The following is a 24,819-nucleotide window of genomic DNA, read 5'->3' on the forward strand; positions in this document are numbered from 1 at the left end:
GGTCTCTGGAGCAAAGAACTAGGAGGAGGATAGAAGTTAGTAGGTTCAGCCTTTACATGGCCTATAAACAATATTACGTTTCATCTTTGACATAAGAGCCAGACTTTACTTCCACTAAAAAGTAATTGAGAGCAATGTGGCTGGATGAAGCTTGCTGTAGAGGAATAAGAATATGCTTTAGAGTCAAGCAAACTCCATCTCAGCTACTTGCTGCATCTATTCTTGGTCAAATTACTCAAATTCTATCAACCTTTTACCTGTGACTTACACCTGTAAATAGAAATATCACTCATTTTGCTGAGTTCTTGTAAGGGTTAAATAACATAATAATAAAATGTGTAAATGGGATACCAATAGTACTTCCTTCTTAGAATTGTTGTAAGGATGAAATGAGTTAATATATGCAAAGTGTGTGAAATATAGGTAGTGCAATATAAGACCTGCACATGCACACACATCAAAGTACTACATTAATCACTCTAGACCCATGCAGAGGGCTTACCTTTGAATATATGGGGCACGTGGGATCATACATTCACACACAGACATATAAACATCTATAAACACATAACCAGGCAACAATTTTTCAAGGAATAAGCTAATTTGCTAAAACCTAGGGGAATGTCTCTGCTCGTGGAGAGTTAAACAAAGAAACATACCATGGAAAAGGTGAAACATTTGATAAATACTCACTGAGGATCTATTAAATACATAGCACTATGCTAGGTCGCATGGAAGCCAGATAAAATATAAAATATGGTCTCAATTCTCCAGGGTGATAATAATTTGAGACTTGGGCTGAACTCAGCTCTGGTCATCTGGTAGGTATAAACTCCTTGGAACAGGATGTTCAAATGACCTTGATTAGGTAACTTCCTATTTCTCAGAAAATTATTTTGAACACTGAAAATGTCAATAAAGGGTTTAATACTGGCTCTTACTATGACAAACATACCCCAGACCTTCCATTGACTGGGTATCCCAAGTGGAGAGACAGTTTCAGTTGGACTAATTATCTTGTAACAGGGGAGGAGATCAGCAATCACTACACCACCTTCTTCTGGGAGATGGAATTTATGAGACAAGACCCTAGATAGCAAAGTAATTTACTCCTGCCGTGGTTTTTAATTTAGGAAGGTTACTGAAGTCTCAGTCCAACTGGGTAGTCTCTCCAGGCTCATGGTCCTCGTTTCTCTATCCATCAGAGTGGTCAGATATCACCTGCTAGGTCCTGTCTTTTATGAATGTAACCAAGAATACTGGCTCAGTAAACTCCTCTCCCTTCTCATGCTAAAGGTAAGGGAAAGCCTTTTTCTACCTCCTTGTAGATTTGCAACATACCAGGCACTTGCTGATGCTGGCTAGAAAAGCACGTAATGGCTTTACAAGTAGATACTTCAGGATTTCAGAACTAGTTCAGCCCATGACTTAACAGAGTTTCTCTGAATTCACTTGGAAAGCTTATTCTTCTGTTTAAAATGATAATTACTAATCTCAGTCCAAGAAATATTGGAGGAATGACTAATATACATTTAAGGTTTAAGGATTTATAAAAACCTTTTCCTCACAAGGTACCTCATTTAATCCCCTGCTATGAAGCAGCTATTATTATCATCCCCTTGAAAGATTTAAAGGAGAGAAGAATTAACATTTATTATGCAATTTTAAAGGTTTCATACACCAAGCCAAGGGTTCTAAATACTTTATCTCATCACAACTCCATTAGGTAAGTATTATTATTTACATCTTTTAAACATGAGAAAAGAGAAATTAATGTAAGATGATCTGCCCAGGCGAGAACAATAGATGGAGATTCTACTGCAGGTCTAGTATTGCTAAATCCAGTAACCTTTTTTTGCACGGTGCTAACTAGACAATTGGAAAGCTGCTCCAGCCTACACTTTCTGTATTTCCAGAATGCACATAGACAACGTTTCTCATGACACTTTTGCCAACTACAGATGCTCTTGCTGAAGAAGTAAGAAGGAAGATGAGAATGTAATGTGGGGTGTGACTTGGAGGCCCTGAGATGGGTGTGGATTAACGAATAGATGCCAGCCTGGGGCAGACTTCTGGGGATGATGCCAAAGTGCTGTTATCTTGCCTCTGTCCTATGCAATATATTTACTGTCAAACTGGAATAGCAAGGTGACGATATGTTGATATAATACACTTCACTCTCTTTGAACCGCAAAATTCACTATTTTGTCCACAATATGAACTCCACTACTCTACCTACGTCTCTTAATTTCTATTTTTTCAGATCTAAGATTAAATATTACTTCCTCTAGGAAGCCTTTTAAGAAACCCTTAATCACAGCTATGCAAGAGCCCCAGGTTGCACAATCTTATAACACACTGTTTTTCTTTACAACACTTAGTGACAGTTTTAATTATATGGATATACATGGCATATATATATATATATATAACATGTAATATGTAAATATATAATATATTTTTATATATGTACATGCCAGATTCTTTAACAGTGTCTGTCTCTCTCATTAAGATATATAACCCCTTGGACACAATTGTGCCATTTTGATCACCATTGTATATGGCTTGGCACTTAATTAATAAAAAAAAATGTGAGTGACTGTACGAAGGATACATTAAGATGTGGAGTCCCAGACTGAGGATTTTTTTTAAATGTCAGTCTCAACAGATTAAAGCTATGGACCAATGTTCAAGAAGTGATGAAGGATGTTCTGCTTTTCTGAATGAAAAAACAAATGTTTAGAGTTTTAGCATCCAGAGAGTTACATATCAGTCCAAGTCTTTCCATGGTCTTTCCTAGTCATCCCTAAACTCACAGAAAGGATGCTTAGTTCTCCAACAGCTTATGATCACATATTTTCCCATACCACCACAAGCCAGGAGGAGGCCGATGATAAAACTCCTTGATTGGATATGGATAGAGAAACCAAGAGTTGGGAGGGCTTTGCCTTCTGAGGCTTATGCCTGACACTGTCAGTCTCAGACCTATGGCAGCTCTTTGCCCATGGGCATAGGGTTTGGGTTTTTTTCTTCATTTTCCGTCATATCACTAGCTTTTCAGTGTTACATTCGTATATCCCTGAGTCAATACCTCAGGAGGCATTGTGTGTAAATAAATATGTGAACGAATGAATAAATGAATAACTTCCTGCTTTCAACTTAACAACCCCTGCTCTCAAGAATTCCTTGACACTTTCTTGTGAATTTACTGAAACAATTTAATTTTCATTCCACTTCTATTGAAAATAGCTTGGAATTCCACAAACTTCCTCTGCCTCTTTTCCTCAAAAAAATCTTATATAATTTAGACCAACTTTTGGAAGTTAGAATATAAGTTGTAGATATTTATATGAAGAAACTTAGTAAAAGGGGATGAAAAAAGAGAATTAGTCCTAATTCTTCTAGTTTTTAACTCCAGCCCTGATTTAGATCATAGCTCAAAGTATGAACCAATTTACTATCAGTCTGATTCTTTATTCTTTCTTTGTAACTCGACATAGAAAAGCTGTTAGCTCAATGACCTGGGAAAATCGCTCAGTGTTAACAGAATTTGTGTTCCTGGCCTATCCCTCCCACCCAGAGCTGCGTGTCCTGTCCTTGCTTGGGATCAGCCTGGTTTATACATTGTTCGTCATTGGGAATGTCCTCATTTTGGTGGCCATCCAGACAGAAGCCTGCCTACACAAACCCATGTACTATTTCCTGAGCAGCCTCTTGGGAGTAGAAATATGCTACACGGCTGTGGTGGTGCCCCACATCCTGGCAACATCCTACAGTCAGCGAAAACCATCTCCCTCCCGGGCTGTGCCACTCAGATGGTTTTCCTCACTGGATTTGGCAGTGCCGATCGCTTCCTTTTGGCTATCATGGCCTATGACCGGTATGTTGCCATTTGCCACCCCTTGCGATACCCTCTCATCCTGACTTTAACTCTTTGTGTCCGCTTGGTTGCGGCCTCTGTGGTCATTGGCTTATTCCTGTCCTTACAGCTAGTGGTCTTCATCTTCTCTCTGCCATTCTGCCCGGCTCGGAATATAGAGCACTTCTTTTGTGACGCACAGCCAGTGATGCGTCTCGTTTCTGCCAACAGCCTCTTCTGTGAGCAGTCAGTGCGGGTGGCAACCACACTAGCCATAGCTGTGCCTTTCTTCTTTATCACCACCTCCTACGCCTTCCCTGTGGCCGCCGTGCTCAGGATTTGCTCAGCAGCTGGCCGCCACCGGGCCTTCTCCACCTGCTCCTCCCGCCCCACTGTGGTCCTGCTGCAGTATGGCTGCTGTACCTTCATGTACCGGTGCCCCAGCTCCAGCTACTACCCCAAACAAGATCAGTTCGTCTCCCTGGTGTACACATTGTGAACCCCAGTTCTCAACCCATTTGTCTACACCCTGAGGAGCAGTGGGATGAAGGGGGCCATAGGGGGAGTTCTTACCCGGAATTGCCTCTTCCAGAAAAGCTAGGGGAGGGTATGACCTCTCAGGCAAGGGTTTGGTTGCAGCTTGCGCAAATTCTCATGCAACTAGAATTTCTCTCAGTGGATGTTAAAACTTACCTTAAAAATGGTATAAATGATGTGGATACTATTTAGCTATGTGTGCCAGAGATCTTTAACATGTTTCCACCATTTGACTCAATAATTTCTCTTCTAGAAAAGAATTAACAGATAAGCATAATACAATAGAAAGTGGCAAGTCTAAGACTGCACCTCAGGTATCAGCTGGAAACAGATGGTTAATACAACAGTGTTTAACTGAAAAAAATTATAAAGGGACTATATTCAGAACTATGAGTAAGGGAAACAATAATTTGTGTCAAGGCACTTACATACTAGCAATAGCAGGAAGACGTTTTGACCCCCAGACCTCAGAGGCATAAGAGGGTACGGTATTATCAGAGACAAAAGAGAGCTAGATTTATCAAGATAAAACTCTTGGTTGGAACTATGTTGGAACTATGGTTTTGAAAAAAAGCAACTATTGATAGAACTATGACAGGGCAAGGAGAAAGTGGGAGATAAATACCCCAACCTCTCTCTGCTTGTGCCCTCCCATCTCTTGCCTGTTTCCCATTGGCCAAACCCAACTGGAAGCAAGAGGGCAGAGGAGACTGAGTATTTCAGCTCTCAGAAGTTAGCCTTTTGGAATGGGAAAGGACAGAAAAGGACTCTGAGAGTTAGGGGCAAACAGAATAATCAGGAAAAAATTGTTTATTATAGCATTTTATGTAAAAATGAAAATATGTTAATAATTATGTGCTTTCTTCACAATAAAGTATTAGATAAACAATTTTGTATGAAAGAATATTATGCAGCCTTAAATTTATGTTTTCAAATACTAGTTATTAGTGATAGGTAACATGAATTAAGTACTTACTGTGCACCATAAATTATACATATGCATATATATTCTCTTAATCTTCAAAAAGCGTATGAAGACTGTTATTATCCTATTTCCAATGAGGAAACTGAGAGTTTAAGTACTTGGTGTAAGGTTATGCAGCTAATATGTGATGGAATTAGAATTTGTAATTTGAACCCAGGGATTCCAGATTCAGAGTCAATGTTTATTTGTATTTCCCTGGCAAAATGATGATGAGTACCTTTTATTGACTATTTGGATATCTTCTTTCGTGAAGTAATACATTAAGCATCTGCCAATTTTAAGTGGCTTTTTATTTATTTATGAGTTTATTACACATTCTGGATATAATTCCTTTGTCAGATATATTTATTGTTAACATTTTCTTCCTAATTTTGACTTTCCCTTTCATTGATTTTTTTTTCAACATCTTTATTGGAGTATAATTGCTCTACAATGGTGCATTAGCTTCTGTTGTATAACAAAGTGAATCAGCCATACGTATACACATAACCCCGTATCCCCGCTCTCTTGCGTCTCCCTCCCAAACTCCCTACTCCACCCCTCTAGGTGGTCACAAAGCACCGAGCTGATCTCCCTGTGCTATGCAGCTGCTTCCCACCAGCCATTTGTCCATTTCTTTCAGGTTGTCCATTTTATTGGCATATAGTTTCTTGTAGTAATCTCTCGTGATCCTTTGTATTTCTGCAGTGTCAGTTGTTATGTCTCCTTTTTCATTTCTAATTCTATTGATTTGAGTCTTCTCCCTTTTTTTCTTGATGAGTCTGGCTAATTGTTTGTCAATTTTGTTTGTTCTCAAAGAACCAGCTTTTAGTTTTATTGATCTTTGCTCTTGTTTTCTTCATTTCTTTTTCATTTATTTCTGATCTGATCTTTATGATTTCTTTCCTTCTGCTAACTTTGGGGGTTTTTTTGTTCTTTTTTCTCTAATTGCTTTAGGTGTAAAGTTATGTTGTTTTTTTGAGAAGTTTCTTGTTTCTTGAGGTAGGATTGTATTGCTATAAACCTCTCTCTTTGAACTGCTTTTGCTGCATCCCATAGGTTTTGGGTCGTCGTGTTTTCATTGTCATTTGTTTCTAGGTATTTTTTGATTTCCTCTTTGATTTCTTCAGTGATCTCTTGATTATTTAGTAGTGTATTGTTTAACCTCCATGTGTTTTTATATTTTACTCTTTTTTTCCTGTAATTGTTATCTAGTCTTATATCGTTGTGGTTGGAAACGATACTTGATATGATTTCCATTTTCTTAAATTTACCAAGGCTTGATATGTGACCCAAGGTATGATCTATCCTGGAGAATGTTCTATGAGCACTTTAGAAGAAAGTGTATTCTGTTGTTTTTGGATCGAATGTCCTATAAATATCAATTAAGTCCAGCTTGTTTAATGCGTCATTTAAAGCTTGTGTTTCCTTATTTATTTTCATTTTGGATGATCTGTCCATTGGTGAAAGTGAGGTGTTAAAGTCCCCTACTCCTACTGTGTTACTGTGATTTCCACTTTTATGGATGTTAGCCTTTGCCTTATGTATTGAGGTGCTCCTATATTGGGTACATAAATATTTACAATTGTTATATCTTCTTATAGTTGAGGTGAGAAGAAGGTTTTTTGGAAGTTCAGAGGAGTACCTATCACTAGAGTTGGGGAAAGATGAGGATCAAGGAAAGCTTTCTGGGGGAGATGACACCTGAACTGAGCTCTGAAGGAGAAGATGTAGCTAAGGAGCAGAAGGAGAAGAGTGTCCAAGGAGGAAGGAATAGATAATGCCAAGTCCCCAGAGCAAGAGGGACCATGGGAAGGAACTGAAAGTGGTTCAGTAGATCTGGGCAGAAAATGCAATAAGGAGAATGGAAAAAGAACACCTACTAGAAGTCAGGCAGAACACTTGATTCATCTTACTGTTAATTCTCACAATAACTCTCTAGGGTAACTATATCATACCCTTTGTAGCTAAAAATCTGAGATTCATAGAGATTAAGTAACTTTGTCCGTGGTTCTAAAACTATTAAGTGTCAGATCCAGAACCCACACTCTTGTTGAGAGATCAAATGTCTCTTAATTATCTTGATCTTGGTAATCATTTCAAAATGTATATATAGATATCAAATCATCATATTGTACACCTTAAATATATACAATTACATTTGTCAATTTTTCCTTAATAAAGCTGGTGGTGGGGGGAAATTAAAAAAAAAGGTAAAATTAACTTGGGAATGGCACAGTGGTCACATTAGGGGAAATCGTTTGGAACAGGAGAAGTTTTAAAGAGTTTTCAAATTATTCTACAAAAGATGTTGCTTCTCTTGTGAGCATAGTATCAGACAGAGCTTGGGCATGTTTTTCAGCATCACTGTCAGAATCATACTGTGTCCTTTCTGCATGGATGTTTGCACTCTCTTAAATAAGTTACATAGCCTTTGTTGTAGATGAAACGTGAGATAGACTCAAGGCCTGTATGTATACTTTACACTCTGGTAACTAATCAAATAGAACGTAGATTCTGGCCCCAGATATGCTCATAACTAGCCATATGCCTCTGAATAAGGCTGAATCTCAGTAGACCTTGGTTTTTGCATGTAGGATATATGTGGGACTAGGTGCCTCTTAAGTTCCCTTACAGTTCCCAGGTATAGAGATTCAACTTTATATATGCTTTATAAATGAGCACACATTTGACCTATGACTGGGCTTTGCTATGGTTTCATGGGTCCCTGACATTTTCACAAGTGCTTTGGTTTTATATGCACAGTGTTTGTGGATTAGCAGCAAGCATACCTGACACCTTGCAATACTGCTTCATCAGTCATTGAAGATAACAGTTAACTAGATGAGTTTCCCAACATTATCAAACTAATTGTTTCAACAAGCACATCAATAGTTTAATTGCTGTGTTTTCCACCATCCATTAATCAAGTGAATCTACCCCATCAAAGCCTTCCTTTTTTGCATGCAGCAGACAAATATAGGCAAAATAACCATTGGACTGAGAAAGCCCTAATCTATGTAGGGCTAAAGCAATGGCAGCATAACTGGGTTATAGGAGGTGCCACTGGATATTGGCTTTGAAAGGACATGAGATTTAACTACAAAATAATTCAATCTAGTTCAAATCGAATTAATTGTGATAGAGATATACTGGTGAACAAGACAGGCATTCTTGCCCTTGTGGTGCTTAAATACAGCCCTGATTGAAATGTTTATCAAAATGGCATTGCCAGGAGTTGAGTGTTCCACAAGGAAGGAATGTGGGCACCCAGAAATAAAGTGAATTCTGTGAGTAGCAAAGATAACAGGGTTGCAAGATTCTCTGAAAAGAGTTTTGGGAAGAGTAGTAGAAGACTGAGAAGAATAAATGCAGCTTTATGGATTTACATGGATTGTTAAGTAATAAAGAAATGAAGTTTTGAATGCCTCGTGAAATACAATAGGATGATAAAGATTCAAATGTATTTGCACAGAGCTCTTCTGGCCATGAAATAAAGAGCTGGCACCGGGATGATGTCTATCAAGAACTTTTTTAGATCCAATCAACCCCTCACACATAAGCCAGATGAAAATGTTGAAATGGTCAGATTTTTCATTTGTGCCAATGGAGAGATTACTTTAAGGTCAGTGGCCAAAACAGATGAATTGGAATGACAAAATCAATTACTTATGGTTGAAAACTTGAACATGAGGAAAATTTTCACAAAGATTTTGCCACGCATCTTGAATGGTACACCTAATAGCATTGATAATATTTATTCTTTTTTTTTAGATTAATTAATTAATTTATTTATTTATGGCTGTGTTGGGTCTTCGTTTCTGTGCGAGGGCTTTCTCTAGTTGTGGCAAGCGGGGGCCACTCTTCATCGCGGTGCGCGGGCCTCTCACTATCGCGGCCTCTCTTGTTGCGGAGCACAGGCTCCAGATGCGCAGGCTCAGTAGTTGTGGCTCATGGGCCCAGTTACTCCGCGGCATGTGGAATCCTCCCAGACCAGGGCTCGAACCCGTGTCCCCTGCACTGGCAGGCAGATTCTCAACCACTGCACCACCAGGGAAGCCCCGATAATATTTATTCTTACATTTCAAAAAAAAGCTGAAGATAAACATATGTTTCTACTCACAACAATATTATCTTCACCAACTCCTGTTCTGATCAAACTCTACTGTGCAAAATGGGGCCACCTGGTTAATTTACTATATTTTATCTCACTGTACCTCAAATATTTTGCTATTAAGAAAAAAAAGCCAATGCATTCTCCCAAGTGTGAACATACGTCACAACTAATGATATTCAAGAAAATGTGCAGTCTTTTAAAATAACCCCCAGAGGCAATCCTAAAATGGTTTGAAAGAAACACCATTTGAGTAAGTGCAAAACCTTTGAAAGTGACCATCGAAAGGGAAAACCCTCATATGTAAGTACAAAATTTGATGCGTTTTATTTTTTAATAGATTATAGCCTCACCTTGAATATATGTGCTAATTTTTTCCCTTGAAATTGCCCTAGTATAACTTGTCCTGGCAGACATCAGGCTCCAATACTACATATCTTCCATTATCCACAGATTAAGTATGTTTTGCACCAAATCTTGCTCATTTGATATTCAAGTCTTAGTAAGATAGATTCTTTTTTAAATGTTTTCCTGAGCCAAGGTCTATCTTACTTGGCTTTGGTAGTATATAATCACATTATTTTACTGAAATGTCTCATACATTTTATTTTATTCTTCTTCCTTTTCTCTTTTACTCTTCTTCTGATTTTCAAGGTTTAGCAGAGCAACTGCAAGGCCTGGGAGGATACCACTCTAGAGGAGCCTCACTGTCTACTCTGGAAAAGATAAGAACTGAAGGGTAAATATCCAAGGGAAACTCACCATCATGAGAAAAGAGAAAGGAAGGTAGTTGTGTTCACTGGACACGTGTTATGTCCAGTGTTATATCCAGGCACATTTTATATTTGAAACATTTAATTTTCATAAAGTCCTCATAATGCTCCATATTCACATCTCCAATCACACATTAGTGAATCAAGGCTTATCAAGTAACATAATTAAGAAAAAATTAAATTAGCAAATAAGGGTAGTTTTCACACCCAGATCTAACTGACTACAAAAATCCATGCGATTAACACTCTACCATTTTTCCTTCCCAACGTTATGTTAAAATAACAAAAGACAAAGGAAATTTTTAAATGTATTATATGGTTGCAAAATTGGGTATATTCATTGTAAAATTTGTAAATATAGAAATTTGTAAAATTTGTAAAGATAGAAGCCATAAACTAAAATCCCACCAACCTCGTATACTTATTGTTAACATTTTAAGGTATGTTCTTTTATTTTTTATGAACAGAAATAATTATTTTTTAAATGGAATCATGATTTAACACTTGTTTATAATCTGTTTTTGCATGAGCTTCCCAATCTTACTAAGTATTTTTCTGCAACATCATTTTCAAATGATTGCAGTGTTCCATCACATGGATAGACCACAGTTGAATTTAAGCATTTTCTCATTATCGATATTTACAATTTTCCACCATTATATTGAAAACTTTAATGAACACTTCTGTCAACAATTTTATGCACATACACATGGTTAGTTTATAAAAAATTCCTTAGTACATTATTGCTGAATCAAAGTGAATGCATTTCTTCAAGTCTTTTATTATATATTACCAGATTGCACTCCACACATCTTTATAGCACTTTATACTTCCAGTAGCAATATTTGGGAATATATTCCTCTTCACAACTTTCACAACACCAGGTATTATCTTTTTTCTAAAACTGTTGGTTTCTAAGCAGAAAATAGTATCCAATTTTATTTAAATTTATATTTATTTGAATAATAATGAAATTGAATTTTTATATATTTTTTGCCTTTGAATTCTTCGTTTTTGAATTGCCTGTTTTTCTGATGATGATTTTTTTCTGGGTTATAAAATTTCATTTTCTATTCAGTTTGCTTATTGTACTTTTTGTACACAGAAATTTTAAATTTTTATTCTGTCAAAATATCAATATTTTTATGTTCTCTGCTCATTTGGTTTTAAGTCACTTGGTTGTACTCTGAGATCTGAAAAATATTTATCTACACTATCTTCTAGTTTTCTTCCACTTTTTAAAATATTTGAATGTCAGGACTTCCCTGACGGTCCAGTGGTTAAGACTCTGTGCTTCCAATGCAGGTGGCACGGGTTCAATCTCTGGTCAGGGAAATAAGACCACATGCTGCGTGGCCAAAAGAATGAAAAATAAATTAAAAAATAAAAATATTGGAATTTTAATGTAATAAAATTACATCATTACAAAAATGAATCCAAATGGTCTAATTAGGCTTGGGTGAAATTCAACTGACTTATAGACATACAATTCAATTTGTGGTTGTAGGAATGTTCAAACATATCAGAGAATAAGCCATAGGTCTTTTGTGTTCAGTACTTCATGGTCATAATCTAGTATATTGCACAGAGGGGATGAGGAGCATTGGTTAATCTGACACATCAGTTAAGTAAGAATTAGTTGAGACTCCCTACTACATTCTGTTTCGAACTAACCACCATAATGAATATCTTATTCATCTCAATTTTTCAGTTTGTTCTGTGATGTTTTAAATTAAACAATCAAATCTTCTGCATCCTTTTTCTGTCTTCTTGCACTGGCTATGTCATAAAACACAATGCTAAATAAAAGTGTTGCTAGCCATTTTATGTCAATATATGTAAACTTGGTTGAATTTTTTCTAATGTAAATGTGAGACTCCTTTAATAAAACATAAACCTCACTTAAACTTATTTTCAGAAGTGAAATATTTACTTTTCTCAGCTTATGTTAAGCTATTTTATCTTATATGTTTGTTCACATTTTCCTTTGTTTTCAGCTTTTTTCTCTCTGCACAATATTTACTTTTTTTAATTGGTATATTTACTTTTTAAAATCAGGTCGTTTGGAGTGGATATGCTGTGTGTGTATTCTGCTGATGATTATTATTCAGAATTACATGTTTGAATAGAGATTTCTCTAATTAGTCACATCTACATGAAATAGCTCTTGAATCCTTCCTTCCATAGATTGAGGAAATTAGTATACTTTCATTTCTCCCATCCTTCCCCACCAATTTCCCAGTTGTATAATTTGTGGTTTTAAATATGCATAGCTATTTTAATGTTTTTGCATTTTATATTATGTATGTTTTCAATAATTATTCTTAGAAGTTTTTTGCTTTTAACAATATTTGCATTAACCATTTAGTGTTAAATATATATTTTACTCTTTGATTTCTCAAGTCAGGTTTTTATATTACAACTTCCTCAATCTTGAATTATATGTTCTAATTAATCACACAGCAACCCAGAGTTTTTGTTGAGGAATTGTTTTAATTGTATTTAGAATGGTATGCAAGCATTTTATCACGCTTCACTTTATTGTGCTTCACAGATATTGCATCTTTTTTTTTTTTTTTTTTACAAATTGAAGGTTTGTGGCAACCTTGTATCAAGCAAGTCTTTCGGCACCATTTTTCCAACAACATTTGCTCACTTCATGCTTCTGCGTCACATTTTGGTAATTCTTGTAATATTTCAAACCTTTTCATTATCGTTATATTTTTTACAATGATCTGTGATCAGTGATCTTTGATGTCACTATTGCAAATCTGAGGCTCAGATAATTGTTAGCATTTTTTAGCAACAAAGCATTTTTTAATTAAGGTATGCCCATTTTTTAGACATAATGCTATTGCACACTTAATAGACTATAATATGGTGTAAACACAACTTTATATACACTGGGAAACCAAAAACGTTGTAACTTGCTTTATCACGATATTCATTTTCTTTCTGTGGTCTGGAACTGAGCCCACATCTCCGAGGTATGCCTGTGTTTCCTGAACCCTTGTTAATCTGAGAAAATCTTTCTGTTGCTTTTAAAAATTTATTTATTTATTTATTTATTTATTTATTTATTTATTTATTGGCTGTGTTGGGTCTTCGTTTCTGTGCGAGGGCTTTCTCTAGTTGCGGCGAGCGGGTGCCACTCTTCATCGCGGTGTGCGGGCCTCTCACTATCGCGGCCTCTCTTGTTGCAGAGCACAGGCTCCAGACGCGCAAGCTCAGTAGTTGTGGCTCACAGGCCTAGTTGCTCCGCAGCATGTGAGATCTTCCCAGACCAGGGCTCGAACCCGTGTCCCCTGCATTGGCAGGCAGATTCTCAACCACTGCGCCACCAGGGAAGCCCCTTTCTGTTGCTTTTGAGCATATATCACTAAACCTGGGTATAGTATTCTTTCACAAGAATTTGTTTTTCTTAAAACTCTGTAGACATTGCTCTATTGTCTCATGGGGTTTTGTATTGAAAATAAAATTGTAGTCCAAACTGTAGAAAGTGCTTACTTGACAGGTATTTTCCCCTTCCCAGATGCTCATAAAACTCTTACTCACCTGATTGTTTTAATGCCTATTTGAATTCTGCTATTGTATTTTTAGTTTTCTTATTGTCTTTTCTTCCCTCAAGCAGCGCCACTTCATTTTTACCTGATTCCTTTACAGGTTCCTTTCATCTGAATCTGTCCAAGTCTTAAAAGTTTAGGTTCATGGTTGGAAACTTTTTTTAAATACTCAAATAAAAGGAAATAGATAAAGAATATATATCAGAAAGGATTGGAATAAAAGGTGTTTGACTAGTTTTATATGGACTCAAAACTGGATGAAAAGTGAAAAATTCATGAATAAATTATAGTATAGCCATAAAAAATGGGATACCATAAAGCAATGGAAAGAACAGTCTTGCTATACAAAACAGCAAAAATAACTTTGCAGACATAATGTTGAAGCCAATTACAATAAAGTACACACTTTCTTATTACATATACAAATTGAAGCTTAAACTAATCTTCAGTGATAAAAGTCAAGAGAGTAGTTATCTTTGTGAAGGATAAGGACTGAGAGAAGACATAAAGAATGCTTGTAGTTTACTGAAATTGTTCTATTTCTTAATCTTGGTAGTGTTTATATTGGTATATTTACTGTGTAAAAAACAGATCAAACTGTACACTTAGAATTTGTAAAGTTCTCTGTATGTATGCTATATTTCAAAAAGAATGTTTACCAAAAAAGTAAACATCACGTCCACTTACCTAATTTTGAAACTATCTACAGCTAGATCGGCCCTCCCTATCCGTGTGTTCTGCACCCGTGGGTTCAACCAATCAACAATAGAAAATATCTGAAAAAAAATTTTCCAGAAAGTTCCAAAAAGCAAAACTTGAATTTGCCAGGCACCAGCAACTATTTACATAGCATTTACATTGTATTAGGTATTATGAGTAATCTAGAGAGTATGTAAAGTAAACGGGAAGATGTGTGTGTAGGTTATAGGCAAATACTATCCAATTTTATAAAAGCGACTTGAGCATTCATGGATTTTGATATCCAAGGAGGTCCTGGAAGCAATCCCCCATGGATAACAAAGTAAAACTGTATGCAACTCTTTAGTTTAATTAAATACAAGCAAAGAGTTAGCGTTTGTCAATTGGATTTTAAATACCAGAGTTAAAAAAAAGAAAAAGTTTCTCCAGGAACATCTGGCGACATCTCTGTCACCAGAAACTTTTGCAGATTAGAATCTATCCCGTTCATGAAGATTTCCAAGGAAGAATATACCATGCTCTCTATTGTGAATTCATTCCCAAACATGGAGATTGGAAACGGTATACTAAATAGGTAATTCCAAATCAAAAATCAAATTTTAAATCCCTGATTCTACTCAGGCAATTAAGTAACTCAGCAAAGGAAGTTTCAGCACTTTCTGCTCTTCTTTTGCAGGAGACATGTTGGCTAGAAGCCCTGTCCTCAACCAGTCCGGCCCCACTGAGTTTGTGTTTCGAGTCTTCACCACCGTCCTGGAATGCCAGGCCCTCCTCTTCATCCTCTTCCCCCTCCTCTACTTGATGATCCTTTGCGGCAATACAGCCATCATCTGGGCAGTGTCAGCACACAGCGCCCTCCGCACCCCTATGTATTTCTTCCGGTCCAATCTGTCTTTCCTGGAAATCTGCTACACCTCTGTTGTGGTGCCTTTGATGCTTTCCAACATTCTGGAGGCCCGGAAGCCCATTCCCTTAGCTGCTCGTGGGACCCAAATGTTCCTTTTCGTCGCCCTTGGCAGCACTGATGGTTTTCTCTTGGCAGTCACGGCCTATGACTGCTATGTGGCCATCTGCCACCCACTGCACGACCCGCTCATCATGACCCAGAAGCTGTGCATCCAAATGGTGGTCTGTGCCATGGGCCTGGCCCTCTTCCTCCCCCTGCAGCTCACCTCCTTAATCTTCCCCCTGCCCTTCTGCGGGCACCGCCGGGAAATCAGCCACTTCCTGCATGATGTGACGCCGGTCCTGCGGCTGGCCTGCGCGGACACCCGCTTGCACCAGGCTGTCCTCTATGTCGTGAGTCTCCTCGTTCAGACCGTCCCCTTCGTCCTCATTTCTGTCTCCTGTGTGTTCATCACCTCCGCCATCCTGCGCATCCGTTCTGCTGAGGGCCGCCACCCAGCCTTCTCCGCCTGCTTCTCCCACCTCACCGTGGTCTTGCTGCAGTATAGCTGCTGCAGCCTGGTCTACCTACGTCCGCGGTCCAGCACCCCAGAGGACGAGGATCGCCCTGGTCTACACTTCTGTCACCCCCTTACTCAACCCCCTGATTTACACTCTGCGGAACAAGGACGTCAAAGGCGTTCTGAGGAATGCCGTCATCAGTAAAGCAGCTTCTGATACCAACTGAAGGCTTAGGGGGACTGGGGTGGGTGTCTGTCACTTGAGATGATAATGACAAATATAGCATTATAATACTTACTGTCCCACACTTTGCAGTTAATATGTTTTGTTTTGTTTTGGGTTTTTTTGTTGTTGTTGTTTTTGTTTGTTTGTTTGCTTGCTATACTTGTCCCATGTCTACAATCTATACTCATTTTCCTGAAGCGCTTCGAATAAGATTTGAAAATTTGGACAAAACTTTCAATGAAGGAGCTCTAGGCTGCTAGTCTGACTTAAAGATCACAGCTCACCCATGGCAATTGTTCTATCAACACCCCCCAAACATGCTGTGAATGAAAGTTGATACCTTTAGACCTTTAGACATCCTGCCTCCTGAGGAGACAATGATTTCAATTTATCCCATGAAGCATGCATTAAGTAGGGACTGTCCATAAAAACCTGTATTTTACTCAAAGAAATATATTTTATTATTATTTTGGAAATGAACGTATGGCAAGCAATAGCTTATTTAATGCATCAACTTCCTTCATTCCATCCATCCCGCCTGGTCACCTTCATTTTCTTTTATTCTGCCATGGCAGGATATGGTCAGGAATTAGCATTCATTGACTAAGCACCTACTAGGTGCTAGCCATGTTAGAGTACGGAAACTGCATCTGGATGATGCCAGGACTGCCGGCATGTGCTCTCTGTTCTGGTGGCTTTCACGTCGTCTTTTTGCTGTTCCTCCTTTCTCACTTCCTCCTGTGTCTTCATAACGGCTGCTGCTCAGATCCACGCAGCGGGTGGCATTACTGTTTCTCCCACCTCCACAAGGTCTAGCTGCCACATGTGCCCCAACTACAGGTAAACAGTCAAGTAGAATTGGCTCCCTCTCTGGTTTTCACACCTGACTTCACACTGCCCAACCTTCTTATTTACACCCTGAGGAAAAATGAAGTGAAGAGGGCTCCCAGGACACTTCTTTTTTTTTTTTTTGCACTTCTCAAAATTGATTTAAAACATACAGGGAAAAACCTCATTATTTTATGAGGAATGTGGTTTCTCAGTAAGAAAACAGAATCTTCTGAGTAATCCTTAACTTCAGTGGGAGAAACCCATTTTTCTTTTTTTTTTAATTTTTATTTATTTCCTTTTAAATTTTTTAATGTTATTTAATTTATTTTTTCATACAGCAGGTTCTTATTAGTCATCAGTTTTATACACATCAGTGTATACATGTCAATCCCAATCACCCAATTCAGCACACCACCATCCCCACCCCCGCCACGGCTTTCCCACCTTCGTGTCCATACATTTGTTCTCTACATCTGTGTCTCAACTTCTGCCCTGCAAACCGGTTCATCTGTACCACTTTTCTAGGTTCCACATACACACGTTAATATATAATATTTGTTTTTCTCTTTCTGACTTACTTCACGCTGTATGACAGTCTCTAGGTCCATCCACGTCTCAACAAGTGACTCAATTTCGTTCCTTTTTATGGCTCAGTAATATTCTACTGTATATATGTACCACAACTTCTTTATCCATTCATCTGTCAATGGGCATTTAGGCTGCTTCCATGACCTGGCTCTTGTAAATAGTGCTGCGATGAACATTGGGGTGCATGTGTCTTTTTGAATTATGGTTTTCTCAGGGTATATGCCCAGTAGTGGGATTGCTGGGTCATATGGTAATTCTATTTTTAGTTTTTTAAGGAACCTCCATACTGTTCTCCATAGTGGCTGTATCAATTTACATTCCCACCAACAGGGCAAGAGGGTTCCCTTTTCTCCACACCCTCTCCAGCATTTGTTGTTTGTAGATTTTCTGATGATGCCCATTCTAACTGGTGTGAGGTGATACCTCATTGTAGGTTTGATTTGCATTTCTCTAATAATTAGTGATGTTGAGCAATTTTCATGTGCTTCTTGGCCATCTGTATGTCTTCTTTGGAGAAATGTCTATTTAGGTCTTCTGCCCATTTTTGGATTGGGTTGTTTGTTTCTTTAATATTGAGCTGCATGAGCTGTTTATATATTTTGGAGATTAATCCTTTGTCCATTGATTCGTTTGCAAATATTTTCTCCCATTCTGAGGGTTGTCTTTTTGTCTTGTTTATGGTTTCCTTTGCTGTGCAAAAGCTTTGAAGTTTCATTAGGTCCCATTTGTTTATTTTTGTTTTTATTTCCATTACTCTAGGAGGTGGATCAAAAAAGATCTTGCTGTGATTTATGTCAAAGAGTGTTCTTCCTATGTTTTCCTCTAAGAGTTTTATAGTGTCTGGTCTTACATCTAGGTCTTGAATCCATTTTGAGTTTATTTTTGTGTATGGTGTTAGGGAGTGTTCTAATTTCATTCTTTTACATGTAGCTGTCCAGTTTTCCCAGCACCACTTACTGAAGAGACTGTTTTTTCTCCATTGTATATCGTTGCCTCCTTTGTCATAGATTAGTTGACCATAGGTGTGTGGGTTTATCTCTGGGCTTTCTATCTTGTTCCATTGATGTATGTTTCTGTTTTTATGCCAGTACCACATTTTCTTGATTACTGTAGCTTTGTAGTATAGTCTGAAGTCAGGGAGTCTGATTCCTCCAGCTCCGTTTCTTTCCCTCAAGATTACTTTGGCTATTCAGGGTCTTTTGTGTCTCCATACACATTTTAAGATTATTTGTCTAGTTCTGTAAAAAATGCCATTGGTAATTTGATAGGGATTGCATTGAATCTGTAGATTGCTTTGGGTAGTATAGTCATTTTCACAGTATTGATTCTTCCAATCCAAGAACATGGTATATCTCTCCATCTGTTGCTATCATCTTTAATTTCTTTCATCATTGTCGTATAGTTTTCTGCATACAGGTCTTTTATCTCACTAGGTAGGTTTATTCCTAGGTATTTTATTCTTTTTGTTGCAATGGTAAATGGAAGTGTTTCCTTAATTTCTCTTTCAGATTTTTCATCATTAGTGTATAGGAATGCAAGAGATTTTTGTGCATTAATTTTGCATCCTGCAACTTTACCAAATTCATTGATTAGTTCTAGTAGTTTTCTGGTGGCATCTTTAGGATTCTCTATGTATAGTATCATGTCATCTGCAAACAGTAACAGTTTTATTTCTTCTTTTCAAATTTGTATTCCTTTTATTTCTTTTTCTTCTCTGATTGCCGTGGCTAGGACTTCCAAAACTATGTTGAATAATAGTGGTGAGGGTAGACATCCTTGTCTTGTTTCTGATCTTAGAGGAAATGCTTTCAGTTTTTCACCATTGAGAATGATGTCTGCTGTGGGTTTGTCGTATATGGACTTTATTATGTTGAGGTAGGTTCCCTCTATGCCCACTTTCTGGAGAGTTTTTATCATAAATGGGTGTTGAATTTTGTCAAAAGCTTTTTCTGCATCTATTGAGATGATCATATGGTTTTTATTCTTCAATTTGTTAATATGGTGTATCACATTGATTGATTTGCATATATTGAAGAATCCTTGCATCCCTGTGATAAATCCCATTTGATCATTGTGTATGATCCTTTTAATGTGTTGTTGGATTCTGTTTGTTAGTATTTTGTTGAGGATTTTTTCATCTATATTCATCAGTGATATTGGTCTGTAATTTTCTTTTTTTGTAGTATCTTGGTCTGGTTTTGGTATCAGGGTGATGGTGGCCTCATAGAATGAGTTTGGGAGTGTTCCTTCCTCTGCAGTTTTTTGGAAGAGTTTGAGAAGGATTGGTGTTAGCTCTTCTCTAAATGTTTGATAGAATTCACCTGTGAAGCCATCTGGTCTTGGACTTTTGTTTGTTGGAAGATTTTTAATCACAGTTTCAACTTCATTACTTGTGATTGGTCTGTTCATATTTCCTATTTCTTCCTGATTCAGTCTTGGAAGGTTATATCTTTGTAAGAATTTGTCCATTTCTTCCAGGTTGTTCATTTTATTGGCATAGAGTTGCTTGTAGTAGTCTCTTAGGATGCTTTGTATTTCTGCGGTGTCTGTTGTAACGTCTCCTTTTTCATTTCTAATTTTATTGATTTGAGTCCTCTCACTCTTTTTCTTGATGAGGCTGGCTAATGGTTTATCAGCTTTGTTTATCTTCTCAAAGAACCAGCTTTTAGTTTTATTGATGTTTGCTATTGTTTTCTTTGTTTCTATTTCATTTATTTCTGCTCTGATCTTTATGATTTCTTTCCTTCTGCTAACTTTGGGTTTTGTTTGTTCTTCTTTCTCTAGTTCCTTTACGTGTAAGGTTAGATTGTGTATTTGAGAGTTTTCTTTTTTCTTGAAGTAGGCTTGTACAGCTATAAACTTCCCTCTTAGAACTGCTTTTGCTGCATCCCATAGGTTTTGGATCGTCGTGTTTTCATTGTCATTTGTCTCTAGGTATTTTTTGATTTCCTCTTTGACTTCTTCAGTGATCTCTTGGTTATTTAGTAAAGTATGGTTTAGCCTCCATTGTTTAGCCTCCTGCATTGTTTTTTCCTTTTTTTCCCTGTAATTCATTTCTAATCTCATAGTGTTGTGGTCAGAAAAGATGCTTGATATGATTTCAATTTTCTTAAATTTACTGAGGCTTGATTTGTGACCCAAGATGTGATCTATCCTGGAGAACGTTCCTTGCACACTTGAGAAGAAATTGTAATCTGCTGTTTATGGATAGAATATCCTATAAATATCAACTAAATCTATCTGGCTTATTGTGTCATTTAAAGCTTCTGTTTCCTTATTTATTTTCATTTTGGATGATCTGTCCATTGGTGTAAGTGAGGTGTTAAAGTCCCCCACTATTATTGTGTTACTGTCGATTTCCTCTTTTATAGCTGTTAGCAGTTGCCTTATGTATTGACATGCTCCTATGTTGGGTGCATTTATATTTATAATTGTTATATCTTCTCCTTGGATTGATCCCTTGATCATTATGTAGTGTCCTTCCTTGTCTGTTGTAACATTCTTTATTTTAAAGTCTATTTTATCTGATATGAGTATTGCTACTCCAGCTTTCTTTTGATTTCCATTTGCATGGAATATCTTTTTCTATCCCCTCACTTTCAGTCTGTATGTGTCCCTAGGTCTGAAGTGCGTCTCTTGTACACAGCATATATTTGGGTCTTGCTTTTGTATCCATTCAACAAGCCTTTGTCTTTTGCTTGGAGCATTTAATCCATTCACGTTTAAGGTAATTATCGATATGTGTGTTCCTATGACCATTTCCTGAATTGTTTTTGGTTTGTTTTTGTAGGTCTTTTTCCTCTCTTGTGTTTCCCACTTAGAGAAGTTCCTTTAGCATTTGTTGTAGAGCTGGTTTGGTGGTGCTGAATTCTCTTAGCTTTTGGTTGTCTGTAAAGTTTTTGATTTCTCCTTCAAATCTGAATGAGATCCTTGCCGGGTAGAGTAATCTTGGTTGTAGCTTCTTCCCTTTCATCACTTTAAGTATATCATGCCACTCCCTTCTGGCTTGTAGAGTTTCTGCTGAGAAATCAGCTGTTAACCTTGTGGGAGTTCCCTTTTATGTTATTTGTTGTCTTTCCCTTGCTGCTTTCAATAATTTTTCTTTGTCTTTAATTTTTGCCAATTTGATTACTATGTGTCTCAGCGTGTTTCTCCTTGGGTTTATCCTGTATGGGACTTGCTGTGCTTCCTGGACTTGGGTGGCTATTTCCTTTCCCATGTTAGGGAAATTTTCGACCATAATCTCTTCAAATATTTTCTCAGGTCCTTCCTCTCTCTCTTCTCCTTCTGGGACCCCCATAATGTGAATGTTGTTGCGTTTAATGTTGTCCCAGAGGTCTCTTAGGCTGTCTTCATTTCTTTTCATTCTTTTTTCTTTATTCTGTTCTGCAGCAGTGAATTCCACCATTCTGTCTTCCAGGTCACTTATCCGTTCTTCTGCCTCAGTTATTCTGCTATTGATTCCTTCTAGTGTAGTTTTCATTTCAGTTATTGTATTGTTCATCTCTGTTTGTTTGTTCTTTAATTCTTCTAGGTCTTTGTTAAACATTTCTTGCATCTTCTCGATCTTTGCCTCCATTCTTTTTCCGAGGTCCTGGATCATCTTCACTATTATTATTCTGAATTCTTTTTCTGGAAGGTTGCCTATGTCCACTTCATTTAGTTGTTTTTCTAAACCCCTGAAGGAACAGGGGTTTTGTCCTGTTCCTTCATCTGGTACATAGCCCTGTGCCTTTTCATCTTGTCTATCTTTCTGTGAATGTGGGTTTTGTTCCACAGGCTGCAGGATTGTAGTTATTCTTGCTTCTGCCGAAACGCATTATTTCTTGGCCCGAGTTAATTTTTTTTGTTGATATTGCATAACTCTCGGGAGCTACAGCACCTTAACTTAAAGTGAAACTTCTTGATGATGAAACTAAGCAAGAAATCTAAACTTGCCCAAAAGAAGTCAAAATTTTAAGGATCTGTAAAGGTCTCAGCTTTACATGGCCTAATTGTCTCTGTCGAGACTTGTCCCAGCAAAAGACCCCCTTTTAGTCTCAATGTGCCTGAAGGACTTACAAGTATGCACTGCCAGGACATTTCTTAACTGGAATGACCTCTCCCAGAATAACTACAAGACAAGGGTCTTGACCCAGCTGCTAAAGCTGATTTTGTCTAGCAATTCTAGGAAGAGAGTGTTGACCTAAAACAAATAGACTGCCAGTTATTTTTCCAGCACAAATGAGTTTATTCAGGATCAGCAAAGAACTGTAGTTCAGAGTCCGCAACCGGGGCAAATTCCACACAAATCCTCACAGAGCAAGGAGAGGAGAACACTTTTAAAGAGGGGGAAAGGAAGTTGGTAGTACTGTAGTAAACAAAGAGTCCATTGGAGGAAGTGAGAGTTCCAAAGTATAGTGGCTTTTCATTGGCTGAGTTGTGACAGTCTCTCATTGGCTGAACTCTTACCAGGCAAGAAGAGGAAGTATTTCTTCTTCTTCTTGGGCTCTGCTCTCATTATAGGGCATGAGAGCTCCCCCTTCTGGACTCCTGACTCTGTCTTAGTTGAGGTTTTTGTTTCTTAATTTTTACAAGAGTGAGAGTGTCTGCAGTGAATATTTAAACTGTTCTAAGAAATTGATATAACCCTTTATAACGGAAAATTAGGTCCCTGTGCCCAGAGCTGAATGAGAATAATGAAGACAAGGTTGTGAGGATAAAGGAAAGCGAAATGTATTAATTTGCCAGCAAATGAGGAAGGTAGCCAACTAGCATCTTAAAAACTACCATCCTGCTCTCTGAAAGAGGGCAGGTCTACTTCAGGAGAATTTTGAAGGTAGGGGTCGCAGGACTATGTGATCAAGGTCTTGCTGAGCTGGCGCCGTGATTCTTGACATTTTCATGATTCATGGCTATTTTGGTTGTCTGCCTTCGGTCAAGATGTTCTGACAGTTTTTCTGCTCACCACTTGGTCCTACACACCTGTGACTCAAGATAAGAAGAACTAGCAAAACAGGAAAGAACTTATCAGCATAGTTAGCAGAGAAAAACAGCATGTGTACATTATTTGATTTAATGCATGTGTTTAAAGAGAAGGTTAGTTGTTAAATCTTTAACTCTATATTTGGCTATACCTTTTGAATGCTAAATGACTAAGTATGCCAAAGGCCTAGAAAAGTTTCTATTCTTTGATTCAATAATCCTTATTCTAAAATTGTAACCTCAAATAATGAACAGAGAGTCAAACAAAAATGAAAATATAAAGCTGTTTCTTACATTTATAAAATGAAAAGTTATTTAAATGTAGTTTCAAATATTGGACACATAAATACAGTATATTTAAATTGTATTTAAATCAATACTTTATAATAAGGGGCATTTATAACTATAAGTGATTAAAAACAAGGTACAAATCTTTGTTTACAATAGGAGCCCAATTTTGTAAAAATACGTATGCATAATAACGAGTAGAAATACACCAAAAAGTTAACGGTTGTTATCTGTGATTTGTAGAATTATGGATAATCTTTTTCTTCTTTATCCATGTATGCATTTTTCATGATTTTTAACATAAGATTGTGTTACTCTTATAACTGGGAAAATAATCATTTCTAAGAGGAATCTGTGGCTCATGTAGATTTATTTGGCATGTAAACGTTCCATTATACAGCATGATCCTCCTTCACTTTTCATATTTTTCCTAGATTTACACTTTTTGTTTTGGTTACTACTTTTTCTCTTCAAAACTACTTTTGATGCTTTAAAACTTTTAAGCTGATTTAACATGGGGATAAGGAGAACTAAAACGTGTTACTTATTCCAGGAACAGCCATGGATTTAACAACATTGGAAATGACTTTGCTTCCAACTAAATGTTGGAGAAGAGAAACAAAGCTCTCTGGTTGGCAGGTTGCTTATGAACAAACTCAGGCCAAGTCACATCAGAACATAATGAATCAATTAAATGTACACACTGTGCTAGGTATTGTCTGCATTGCCAACAAAAGGAAAGTTTGCAACTGCATTTCTTTGCCTCTTTTCATTTTTTTCCAGTGTCACAAATCATACAGAAATTTAACTTGGAATTCAAAAAGAAGAGGGTGAAATGTTACCCTGTTGGAAGGAAGGCCCTGAAGTGTTGATCAATCCTTTCAACTGAATTACTGAGCTCCCCCAGTTACCTTTCTGAACATATTTAAGTTGAATATAATGAACTCCTCCTTCTTTTAAAAAAAATTATTCCCTTAAAATGAGTCTTTGCATGAAGGTGTTAGATT

The 24,819-nt window shown here is 37.3% G+C and overlaps 2 protein-coding genes across 2 annotated transcripts; both read left to right on the top strand.

Moving 5' to 3' along the window:
- The first annotated feature begins 3,516 nt into the window (after positions 1-3,516).
- Positions 3,517-4,460, top strand: LOC103005252 (olfactory receptor 10W1). The gene is given in 2 exon segments (XM_028162409.2): positions 3,517-3,760; positions 3,763-4,460. Coding segments are annotated over 2 exon segments (942 nt in total).
- Positions 4,461-15,190: 10,730 nt separating this feature from the next.
- LOC103004968 (olfactory receptor 10Q1) lies at positions 15,191-16,142 on the top strand. Its single transcript, XM_028162415.2, is given in 2 exon segments — positions 15,191-16,020; positions 16,022-16,142. Coding segments are annotated over 2 exon segments (951 nt in total).
- The last annotated feature ends 8,677 nt before the right edge of the window (positions 16,143-24,819 follow it).

Source organism: Balaenoptera acutorostrata, chromosome 9, assembly GCF_949987535.1.
Source record: "Balaenoptera acutorostrata chromosome 9, mBalAcu1.1, whole genome shotgun sequence".
Classification (NCBI taxonomy): Eukaryota; Metazoa; Chordata; class Mammalia; order Artiodactyla; family Balaenopteridae; genus Balaenoptera; species Balaenoptera acutorostrata.